Source organism: Gobio gobio (assembly GCF_949357685.1).
Source record: "Gobio gobio genome assembly, chromosome: 3".
Taxonomy (NCBI): Eukaryota; Metazoa; Chordata; class Actinopteri; order Cypriniformes; family Gobionidae; genus Gobio; species Gobio gobio.
The window spans coordinates 34,748,232-34,760,208 of NC_137099.1; the positions used below are offsets into that span (position 1 = coordinate 34,748,232).

Consider the following 11,977-nt stretch of genomic DNA (forward strand, 5'->3'; position numbering starts at 1 on the left):
TAAATGTATGCTGTAGGTTGATGTATAATCAATTTGTTCTATTTAGACAAAACCATGCCTCTACATAGTGCTTTAAAATTGTGTGTGTGTGTGTGTCTATAGGATACTGTATACAAAGCGTCATATAGATGCATTTTGTCTTAATAGAAATAATTAATTATCAACCTTATCTATCAAAGGCAAAAAAGAAATCAACAACAAAAACCAATACTACCCCATTCAAATGCTGATGCAGAGAGAGTGTTTTCTGTGATGTGTGTGTAGCTATTTTATATATATATATATATAATTTATTTTATTTTTTGTTGCAATTTTTGCTTTGTTCGCGGCAAAATTTTGGTTGGCCCCACCAAATCTCACTCTAAGTTTTTTTGAAAAGTTGGCAGCTCTGAGCTTCCTCAAACTTTATTTAAAAAAACACGCTCGCTCATTATGATCTGTGCTGTGTATGAACACTTATCCACTTTTTCATGAGAAATATTGCCCTTTCGTTTTTTCCAAAAATGTTAGAAACTAATTTTGTTTATGCATGCCTCTCTGAGATTTATCTTTTGTTAATGTTTTTTAAGACAATATGATTATCACTGTGATAACATTAAATGACATGAAACACAACCCAGTCTCTTTTTGTTAAATGCAAGTTTATGTATGATCAATAATACAAAACGTATAATAAGCTACACATGACATAAAGCAAACAATTCAGTCAAACATTCAAAGTCAGTTCTAGTCGGCTAACTTACAACGCTAACGTAAAGTTATAGCCTAAAAATAAACAAGTAATGAAACTTATCTTTGCACTCAGCCTAAATGATTTGCCAGGGAACAAATTATAGATCCATGAGAGCAAATATGGGCCGTTAAATCTCCACAAGACGAATTATAGCTGGAGACGCCACAGAGACATCAGAGCCAGCGGCAGACGTCAGAAGGACTGGCCGAGGAAAGTCAACTCTCGCCGGCTAAACAAGCGCTGACCGCCGCTGATCCACTGGAGCTCACAACTCCGATAACACCAGATAAAATGTTTAAATAGGCACTCTTCTTATAAATAAACCACAGATTTGAGCTTTAAACAACTACATTATCGACTGAAAAAGTCTTAAAACTAAGTTGTCACACATTAACAGTAGATTTTAACACAAAAAGACGTGTAAACACAGCCCATGTCAGCCATTTCTCAACGAGACAAACATGTGAAGAGAGTAAACTCCAAATGTTCAAGCATCCAACTTTGCGCGAATAGCGCGATTTATTCACGCCACATAAGTTCTTCATTAGGCTTGTTTGAGATGCGCCTCGCCTCGCCTGAAATTCAGCCGAGACTAGGCGGCTGCAGTGAGGGGAGGAGTGAAAAAAGTGCAGGCAAGCCGGACAGTTCTCTCTTCTCGTAGTGGATCAGACACCTGCGAGATCAAAGGCGGATATCGCGGGATTCACACTCGTGCGCTTTGTTGCTGATAAACTGGATGTAATTTACGTTCTGTTACTTTTATATGAAAATAAATATTATGAACAAGACACCCAAAGTTTTTGTTATTTATTTCCATTCGAAAGACGTGTTTATCAATCATTTTTACTTTAATTAGGCCTACATACATGTTTTTATATATATATATTTTGTTATAAATATGACAACAATCACATAACCCACAGAGAGATCGCCTTTGTTAGAGAGTTTGGGAATATTCACACATAAAAACATGATATCAGAGTTTTAAAATCAAACATTTAAAAAAAGAACCATACATCACGGTTGTTTAAACCAATAAACATTAAGCTGTGTCGTCAGCAAGTCGTTTCCCATCAAGCTTTTGCTCAGCGCAGTCGGTGGAGAGCAGCTGCGCTCGACTGCAAAATCCGACACATCCGCCTTTCGCATGCGAGAGTTTTTTGACATACGTCAGCATGACATCAGAGCAAGGCGGACCGCCCTCGGACACTTTTCTAACCGGCATGCATCTCGCGCTGATCACCGGTGATCGGTTCTGCGCATATTTCGCTCATCTCAAACAAGCCTATTCTTAGGCTGAAACGTGGGCTAGTGAGAGATTGCCTGTTTGTCACGATGACGTCTAAAGTCCCAGCCAAAGGATGTAGTCCCTTTTAGCAACTTGTTAGCAACCATCGTTTTTAAGACACAATAAAGTCTTAAAGGGTTAGTTCACCCAAAAATGAAAATTCTGTCATTAATTCCTCACCCTCATGTCGTTGGACACCCGTAAGACATCCGTTCATATTCGGAACACAAATGAAGATATTTTAGTTGAAAGCTGATGGCTGAGAAAGGCTTCAGATAGGCCTCCATTGGCATTCAGTACACTTATACTCCCAAGACCGATAAAAGGCACTTAAAATGTCGTTACAAAGTCCATCTCACCACAGTGACTCTACAATAATCTTACGATGCGACGACAATAGTTTTTGTCCGCAAAAAAAAATCAAAATAATACCTTTATCCAGCTTGTTATTGCCTTCCGCGTTTGCCTCCACGACGCATGCGCGAGAATATGACGTATGACGGAGGTCTTACGGGTCTCGAACGACGTGAGGGTGAGTAATTAATGACAGAATTTTCATTTTTGGGTGAACTAACCCTTTAAAAAATCACAAGCAGGTTCCAACTCACTTCCGCGTTTTGGCCTACAAAGTGACGTCATTACTTCGGCACTATATGACACACTGGAGCCACCGAGCCGGGCTCCTCCCCTAACACTATCATAACTAGAGCACATTTGCATCAGTTCACCTGCTCGATCGCGAGTTACTGTCAGAACTGTTAGTTACAATAGCCTATAACATACAGAACAAAAACGATGATCAAGAAGAGGTGGATTAATTTTGTGAACAGCTGCCTTGATGGAGAGCTGAGGATCACTACCAACACCTGCCTCTGCAGTGACTTTACACCGGATAGTTTTACAAACTTTCATCGGAGACAACTGGGATTCACTGATCATCCGCTGCAGAATGGGGCCGAATTGACTATTCAGCGCCCCGGCCTTCATCCTCCCGTCCCGCAGATATCTGAAGCGTCGTGATCAGTATGTGACACAGACCGTAAAAAGGTAACTATGTGAGTGTTGTGTGAGAGGGGGTTCAGCGAAAAATCGGCAGCTGGCAGCAGGAAGTAGCTGCCACTGGCAGCAGGAAGTAGCTGCCGTTGACAGCCGGAAGTCCTGCCATAATAGGAGGGACCTGCTATTTCGTGGCAGCCAATCAGCATCGTCCAACGTAGTAACAACCAATCACATTTAACTGAATTCAAGAGACAGCAGCAATGTTGGCGCCGGAAAATATCCTGTAATGGTGTCGGTATTTGGCTCGGTAAGTTCGTAATTCGTATATTAATGATCAGATTAATAAATTGTTGTTGCTCTGTAAATTGGATTTTAACTTTTATGTTAGAGACAGTGTATCTGACTACTTGAATTGGTTAATTTAATCATTTGTAGAAACGCAGCTTGTGCCTCCTGGTTTGCCAAGGGGCGATCATTAACTTCAAATTACGTTACCATTACCATTAAATATTAGCGTTTGTTAACACGTTAACTTAATCTATTGATTAGAATAAAGCTCATGCTGATTTATTGGAATTATTGACAATGATGAAACACGTACAACACTAACCATGTCGTTTTTTTTGTGTGTGTGTATCTAATTTGTTAGGGGATTGTCTGATATCCAACCATTTATTGAATTTTTTTTTATTATTGCTATTGCATTTTTTTTTTTTTTTTTTTTTTGGACACAAAAAGTTCTTTTAAGAACTACCTTCTCACTCTGTGTACAGTTCTACACTTCTTGTGTAACTGCCTATCAATTATGGCAGGTAAGAAGCTGATTCATTTTCCAAAATTTTACTAACTGAAGTAAATTTTAGCAGAGCATGGTAAAAATGTAATGAGACTTCTAAAATGTTCTACCTTTTATATATACTATGAATTTGTGTTGCTATTTTATGTTATTTTCTTGTATACACTGCATGTGTAGGAATACCCCTTGCTTTTGGGAAAGATGACGTCTTTTCTGGGACAGGCAGCTGTCCCTACTGTACAACTGGGGTGATGTCAAGTCCTGAGCATTTTCAGGCAAAGCATTTAAAGCATGCCATATATTTTGAGGACAATGGCATCCGTAAGCATTGTACAAAGCACGCGTGTTTTACATGTTTGGTGTAAGTTAAAATGTGTTAACTTTCTTTTCTCTTTCTAGAAAAATATTGTGTTCCTTGCTTTTGTTTGAATGCGCAACAACAAAAGAGGTGCCATTGGCATTGCCCGAAGTGTCAGCACATCTTGTGTCGTGCCCCTGACTTTAAAAAGCACCTACATAATCATGGTATGTTCAATGTTATTAGTTAAATTTTAAAGTCTTTCATTCATATTATGATTAACTCGCCTCATTTTTTGTCCTTTTTGTAGATCTATCAGTTACATACAAAATTACCAACAAGCCAGACAGTATGTACCTTTGATACTGGTATTTAAGGATGTTTAATATTTATTGATCTTTGGCTACATTAACATGTTTATATATTGTCCCTCAGAAGGGCCATCTTCAGAAAAACCACAGGCCGGGCAGCAGATCAGGGAACAGCCACCTGTCTTTTGTATTGATGAACGAAATGGGATTTTTGTCACCCCAAAAGATGCCCATGGACCTAGAGTCCCTGTTCACGTAAAGAAACAAATCGTCTTGGGGTCTATTGCCTGTGAGTCCCCTCAGTGTCAAGATTTTATGAGGATTGGAGTTGAAAGTGGCAATCCAGGCATTGAATGCGATCACCTTCAAAGGACAAATAGAGCAGTGTGCTATTCTGCACCAGCAGCACTTAGGGAGGACTCTTTGCAGTCAATGGTTGACAGTGGCCTGCTGTCGAAAACCCGACAAGATGAATGTGTGCAGCTAAGAAACCAAAGTATTGCTGGTGGTGTGGATTGTGTTTTTCCCATTTTTTGGCAGGAGCAAACCTCTGTCAGGTTTGTTTATTTTTCAGTGTTTACAGGGGTAAGAGACAGCTGGTGTCAGTTCGAAAGGACCAGAGTGTCTTTTGATAGCCTTCTGGGCAAGTGGCACTGCCAGTGCCGCAATAAAATGAGAAGCTGCGTCCACAGATACCTGTGCATGTGGTGGCTGTTTCAAGAGAAACCCCATCTCCTTTCTTGTCAAACTGACACAAATGCTGACGACAGTGATGTGGATGAAAGGGTCAGAGATGTTGAAGGCACAGAAGTGGCAACACTGGCTTCTACTGACATACAGGAGTTGACAGATTATTTGTGGAGGCAAAAGAGGGTGCCAGAAAACCTGCCACAGGATTTGTCAACAAAAGAACGCCAAATCCCAGACTTCTTTGAACCTCTAGAGTCCAACTGTCCTTACTGCCCTGGTCCCACTCCACCAGCTTTGGGGGAGAGGGTACTATTTACACGGCATGGAACAGTGTATGGAATATCTTCAGTGACTCGAGGTTAATTTCAGAAATGTATAGATTTTTTTTATTTATTATTTATTTATTTTATTTTTTTTATGCATTTCCACATTATGTTTAACATTTAATATATTATACAATTTCTGTTTTCTCCAGATGTGCCAGTATATGTGAAGAACTGCCTTGTTTGTAGACGTCCAGTGAGGTTTCAAGAATATCAGTCTGGTTTTCACAATTATGAAAACAGGACCTTTTTGACCATTCCCCTCTGTTCTCTTCTAACATCTGGACTGGCAGTGAGTGACTTAACATGACATGAATTTCATAAATAATTCTACATGTCAGTAATGTCTCTGTGTTTTTATAGAATCATATTGCCCTTGGACGTTTTTTGAAAACAATGGAGGATCATGCCAACATCACTTTTCAACACAATTTGATAAGAAAAGCATTTTATCATTTCTCTGCTCTGAGGGAGTACTCCTATAACTATTCATGTGTCAGATGTGGCCACAGCCCTCCGGTTTTGGTTGCAGATGGAAACTGGAAAATTGCATTTGATTTACCAGGTAAAACAGAGTGAAGGGAGTATTGTGTTAATTGTGAGTGCAAATAATGACATCATATAATCTTGATATATATTTGCTTCTTTGCTCATTGTCTTGGTTGTGTATTAGCACATCTGTTTAGACGGCCAAATTTGGACAACATCAGCCAAGAGGATACTCAAGTTAATGTGAGGACAAGATGGGAGACACTTGAGAAGGAAATGACTGCTTCTGGGTTCTGTGATGGTGAGTGCTATTTTGGGGGTGGAGTGGTTGTACCCATAGCTTAAATCCTGAAATGAAAGTTCTTTTCCTTTTTGAATTTTAGGCAACAAGTGTGCCAATCCTTATTCACTTCCCTTGACATACACTGCCTTTACTCCTTGGCTGGGTAACTGCTCTAGGGTAAGCGATTTTGTTCCAAAGACAGAAGTGTACAAAGGTCTGTCTCAGAAAGATCGTGCTTTCACCTCTAGCTGTGGCTTGGAGATAGATGAAGAAGCCATTTTGCAAGTGCTGGAGTCCAAAACTGTATGTAATGTACTTTATTCTGCTAATGATGTTTTCTTTTCTTTTTTTTATTTATTAACCATGACTTTTATATTTAGCCAAAGAAAGAAGCCTTGGTCAAAGCCTGCAATGCCCTTGGAGTATCACACATGGGTAGTACCACTGACTTAATAAACAGACTTGAGGAGCTGCTACTTTACAAGGACTTGTACCCCAAAATGTTTGTTAAGCTTCAGAAGGCTGGTGGTAAGACTATTATTATTATTATTATTATTATTATTATTATTATTATTATTATTATTATTATTATTATTATTATTATATGTTAAAGGGTTAAGTTCACCCATTTAGGAAATTATTGTCATTAATCACCCTCATGTCATGCCAAACCCATAACATCTTTGGAACACAAATTAAGATCTTTGAATACTTTTTGTGCGTTTTTTTTTTTATCTATTTAAAAATTTTTTTTTTTGTCATCATGCATAGAATGTTTTGAGGATGTTTACTTCTTAAATTAACACATTTTTACCAATTTTCTTTTTGTTTTGCCAAATGGAGGTGGTGTTTTGCACATGTCCTGCCCACACTCTGTGGTGTACTACCAGTCAGCACTGTGGTGGCAAGAGTCGGCACGTGATCATGGAGATGCTCTGTTGAGCTTTAAACACCCTCCCACAGTGTATGTGTCAGACATTGCTGGACGTGTTGCAAGACACGTTAATAATCGCACCAACCAACGTTTTTTCCAGCCATATGATGGACGACTTTGTGAAAACACTGCTGCACACATCCAGGCAGCAACGGAAAAACGACTTGAAGTCCGGTTCCCATGGGTGACAAGTGTTGGCTTTTCATCTAGAAAAGTCTCTGAAAATGAGGCCACCACCTGTTCTTCTGACACTTTGTCCTCACTGCATCCTGTGACAGGAACCAATGCAAGATTCTCTTTGTATGATCGGTTCCATCAAAAAAATCAAAAGAGACAAGAGGAGGTTTTGAGAAGTTTGAAATTGGCACCACAGTTAGCTGCTCTTGTTAACTCCTCCGTAGCTGAACAGCTAAACCGGGAGTTGTCTTCCAGCAGATATTCTTTGTGTCAAATGAGGGATGCACATTATATGTTCTCCCTACGATTGTACTTTCATCTTCACAACAAAAGAGTTAATGAAAAATACACAAAAACTTTGGAGAAACAGGCAGAGCATTCCATCCACATTGGCCTACATGGGAAATTGACATTCAGAAGTGAAGGTAGTTGTTTAAGTGAGTACTAATTTTCAATATTGCCTGTAATGCCCTTTAGATTGTTTAAATTAGCCATATACATGGTTTTTTGTTTGCGCTACAAGGTAGTTTCACAGAACTTCAAGAAGGTAAAGTTTACTTGAATCACTGACGTAAATGTAAATATCAAGGTTTAGGTTTTTATACAAATCATTATTTTGTTGCCAATATCCCAAATGTGCCATGTTTAATACAAAACACAAATTTAATCAACATTACTTCATCATATTCTGTTTTTTGTAGTTTCACAAAGTTTACCAGAGCCTGACACAGATTGCTGGGGACGGACAAACATACGTGCCAGGAAGGAAACCCCAGATTTCCAGTTGCAAAACCAACCAAGCCCCCTGGTATGTTTTCACATAAGAAACAATGTTCAAATGTATTATATCCTGTCTTGATCAAAGCAGGCAAAAGGCATACTGGTTTTTATTTTTATTAATACAAATTCTAGATTTTATCAAATTTGACATTTCAGTGTCTGTTTTATTCTCTTAGTTTGAACATGTTTTGGATGGGACCCAATCACCAGATGAGATCATAGGTGCAGTGGGTAAAACAGTGTTGAAAAGATCTGACTTGATGTCTTTAGGATTGAACCAGGAAGTGGAGGCAACAGTTAGTGGATATGTTATATAACTTTATTTTAATATATTTGAAGTAACTTGTGATCAAATTTTGACCTAAAATTCTGGATCCTCATGCAATAGGTGATGAACTGTTGCCTTTCTCAGCTATCCCACATTGCTGGAGAGAAGGTATTATGGGTGTCATTGACAAACCTGGTTAATATAAACTAATAACGAAATTGCATGATATTTGTGTTTTTAAAATTAATTGTATGTATTTATTTTTTTTTATTAACAGGGCAAGGATGTTCATGTTCTTGACTCATGTGTGGTGGCCACTTGGCAACCACCTCTGAATTGTGATCCATTTCTGTCCCTGCCGGTAAGTGGTTTTAGAAATGTTTGGTTTCATTTGATATCCTGCTTTAAAGGGGCAGGTCACCCAAAAATACAGATTTGAAACAACTTGAGGGCGACTAAATTTTGGGTGAACTTTCAACTTTAAGTTATCGTCATCACTAATTCTCAGATGAATAGCCACATTCAACAATATGTTCTATGTTTGTTCCTCTGTTCACTCCAACAGACTGATGCATCCTCAAAAGACTGCATCCTATTTCCGATGTGCAAATCAGGTCACTGGACCTTATGTGTAAGTTGTTGATTTCTTCAAATAACATTCGTTTAATTTTGGAAATGTCTTAATCATTGCTTTCATCCACGCTTTTGCCTGACAGCCATATTTGATATTGTTAATGTTAACTTCTATGGTAATCATAATTTGGCATATTCATTTGTTTTCCATCTTTATCTTTAATAAAGATTGTATACATAAATTCAAATAAGAAATGACAAACCAACACACAGGCAGGCTATATTGTAGGAAGTTTGCTTTGTATTCTGCAGGTATTGCTCCCGAAACTTAAAAGGATACACATCCTTGACTCCAATGACCCTAGAGGTTATGGAGATGCTGACTGTGTATCCATGTTCAGGTTTACATACTGTATAATTCCATTCCATGGAGTTCCGTGACACAAACTGTTCTGTTCCAGTTTTACGCGTTTTGTTCATTTATTTTGTATATCTATACAAATATTATGGAACTGTTCATTTTTTCCATATAACTTTCACCCCCAGTTTCACAGACAAGGCTCAAACTAGTCCCAGACTAAAATGCATGTTTAACTGAAAACAACTTACACTTGCATATCGTGAAATGTCAGTGCCATTGTTTCTTTTAAGATTCGCAACAGTAATGTTTTTTCTAAGGCATATTTATAAAAGCTACATAAATGTCCTAATTGCACTAAGGCCTAATCCTGGCATAATCTTAACCCTATCTGTGAAACCGGGCTTCAAAGTTTTACATATTAGTCCAGTGGTTCAGTTCAACACTTTGTTCTCTGGCTTTAGATAGGCATAGACAGTGGCATTTAAAATAAATAGTGGCATAAAAAATAAACCTGCTCCCTAGTTCAGGTATGCTACTGTCTATACCTGCTGCAACATGGCTAAGTGGTTCAACACGAAGTTCCTCTCTCTCTCGTGTATAAAATAACTTTTTTTTCTTTTCTTTTTTCCCCTTCTTTTTAAGCTCAATTGCAATAAAGATGGATCCGGGATCTTGGAAGCTTGTTAAAAATAAGGTATTGATTTCATGTTACAACAATTTTGATTTCTTTGCTATCTTTAGTGTATAAATAAAATGTTAGTTTTTCCCCATTTCTTTTTCCAGGGTGTTCCAGCACAGTTGGGATCTGTGGACTGCGGTGTATTCATGCTAATGGCAAGTTATTACGGTGGTTTTGTTTCCCCATAACATTTATTTTACAGATAACCGTAAAATAATCCCCAATGAATTTTGTTTTTCATGTGTCCAGTTGTATGTAGTCCTTAAAGTTCTTTCTTTAAAAAAATATAAAATAAATAACTCTCCCTTTGCTTTGAACTTTGATCATCGTAACGTATTCATATTGCAGATATTGTTTATGCTCTAACAGCAACATTACTCTAAATAAAGTTAGAAAAGTAAAATCGTAATCATAATTTAAAAATGTTATGTTTTACAGTATGCACTGTACAAGGTGTTTAACTGGGAGTTTGACTTCACCCAGGTAAGCACAATCCCTTTCTATTTCTAGGAAAGGTATTACTTACTTTTAAAACATACTTTTCCAAATATATCTTGCTTTTCAGCATGAGATGGCCCATATCAGGCGGTGGTGGGTGAATCTGCTCTTATCAAAAATGACACATGGAAGGTATAGATAAGAGCCAAAATGGTTTTTATTTACATAAGTAATGTTTGGTAATTTAAATGCATGTTTTTGTTTTTTCAGAAAGAGGAAGTGCACATCAGCCTTGCCGGAAGTAATCAGTGAAGAGACAAAACGACAGGAGGCAGGACAAGTAAAGAACATCGACCTCTTGAGGGTAGTAGTATTAAATTCAATATGACCAAAGCAAAGTTCGAAAAGATTTCAAGCCTTTATTATCTCACAAACTACTTAGAAGCTTTATGGCAAATACTTGGTTAAATTAAATGTTTTCAGGTTTTACCTGCACCCATATGCACATTCTGTTTTAAGGGAGGTTAGGTCATGATGTTTGGAAATGGCAGTAGTAATTTTTTTGTTTTGTTTGTTTGTAATACCCAATAGTTGCCGGACTCTGTCCTGTCTGAAATTCTTCTTCACGTGGTCCTTGAGGAGGGTGATTCTGGATTGTTAAATCTGTCTTTAGTTTGTTCCAAATTCAGAAGTCTGGTGGATACAGACTCATTTAGGAGGAGGGCACACTTCTGCTGGCTGGACAGTATGTGTGTATTTATATAATTTATTTATTTTTCTCTTTTGCACATTTGATTTAAATGTGGTTAAAATAGAAACTGAGAAATGTAATGGTTTAGCAACATGTCTTCAATAATTCTTTTTAATCATGCTCATTTTTATGCTCCTCAAATTTAAATATTCAGGTGTAACAAATTGGAGAGAGAAGTTGGTGACATGCCAAGAATACTACCAGATGTACACACTGCAGCCCTGCAGACACTGCAATGAAGTATACAAGAACTGTTTACCAGGTGTATAAATTATGAATGTGATCACTGCTAGCTGCTTAATGACAATGCAATAAGAATCGTCTTTCATGTGGCTGCATCCATGTGTCCTGTTCATAAGGTCATTTGGATATTAATGTCACAATTTTTTTTTTAATAAATCCTCTAGGTTATGTTGGAAGAGGAAAACGAGGTGAAATGCAAGGCTTTTTCTCGGAAAACACCCATCCAGGGTTTTGCAGTGATTGGTGCCAGCTACTGGAGAGTGAAGTTGTTCCATCAACCAGTTGTAGTCTAAAAGCCTAGTTAATCTAAGCTTTCTTTTTTTTTCTTAACTTAACCTTTCTTTCTAATTCTTTTTTCTAACTTATCTATCTTTCTAAAAGTTACAGCTGTTTGACGAATGTATTGAAACCTGAATGATTTTAAATAAAGGTCATTGAGACAATGTTCTTTTTTCCTTTTAGACAGGACTTTAATGAATGTTTGTGCATTTAATAAATATATGTGTATGTATACATTTCATTATTTAACAAACACGTACACATTCATAAATTATATTTATACA

At 37.6% G+C, this 11,977-nt stretch overlaps 2 protein-coding genes across 6 annotated transcripts; both read left to right on the plus strand.

Moving 5' to 3' along the window:
• Positions 1-3,748: 3,748 nt before the first annotated feature.
• On the plus strand, positions 3,749-4,805 carry LOC307124148 (uncharacterized protein; the record flags this gene model as incomplete). Its single annotated transcript, XM_079813196.1, has 6 exons — positions 3,749-3,832; positions 3,994-4,137; positions 4,216-4,341; positions 4,425-4,463; positions 4,550-4,680; positions 4,797-4,805. Exons 1-6 carry the CDS (start codon positions 3,826-3,828, stop codon positions 4,803-4,805), a joined length of 456 nt encoding a protein of 151 aa, XP_079669322.1. The 5' UTR covers positions 3,749-3,825.
• Positions 4,806-4,845: 40 nt separating this feature from the next.
• Positions 4,846-11,856, plus strand: LOC307123362 (uncharacterized protein). 5 transcript variants are annotated; one of them, XM_079811883.1, is made up of 20 exons: positions 4,846-5,473; positions 5,591-5,730; positions 5,802-6,003; positions 6,112-6,228; positions 6,311-6,513; positions 6,591-6,738; positions 7,054-7,758; positions 8,023-8,129; positions 8,278-8,397; positions 8,490-8,537; positions 8,647-8,730; positions 8,935-9,000; positions 9,946-9,997; positions 10,087-10,137; positions 10,421-10,465; positions 10,548-10,612; positions 10,691-10,784; positions 11,012-11,165; positions 11,326-11,433; positions 11,579-11,856. In XM_079811883.1, the coding sequence occupies exons 1-13, from the start codon at positions 4,858-4,860 to the stop codon at positions 9,988-9,990; spliced, it is 2,601 nt and encodes an 866-aa protein (XP_079668009.1). In that variant the 5' UTR covers positions 4,846-4,857; the 3' UTR covers positions 9,991-9,997; positions 10,087-10,137; positions 10,421-10,465; positions 10,548-10,612; positions 10,691-10,784; positions 11,012-11,165; positions 11,326-11,433; positions 11,579-11,856. The 5 variants fall into 5 exon arrangements, with proteins under 5 accessions (XP_079668009.1, XP_079668012.1, XP_079668011.1 ...); XM_079811886.1 differs by having other exon boundaries at positions 10,691-10,787; positions 11,012-11,169; positions 11,579-11,855; XM_079811885.1 differs by having other exon boundaries at positions 10,691-10,787; positions 11,579-11,855.
• Positions 11,857-11,977: the final 121 nt, after the last annotated feature.

Excerpts from the sequence above, each read along its gene's own strand:
- LOC307123362 (XM_079811883.1), top strand. The coding sequence starts at position 4,858 with ATGGTTGACAGTGGCCTGCTGTCGAAAACCCGACAAGATGAATGTGTG. Across the intron at positions 5,731-5,801 it reads TTCTAACATCTGGACTGGCA|AATCATATTGCCCTTGGACG; the intron begins GTGAGTGACTTA and ends GTGTTTTTATAG. Across the intron at positions 8,130-8,277 it reads AAAACCAACCAAGCCCCCTG|TTTGAACATGTTTTGGATGG; the intron begins GTATGTTTTCAC and ends TTATTCTCTTAG.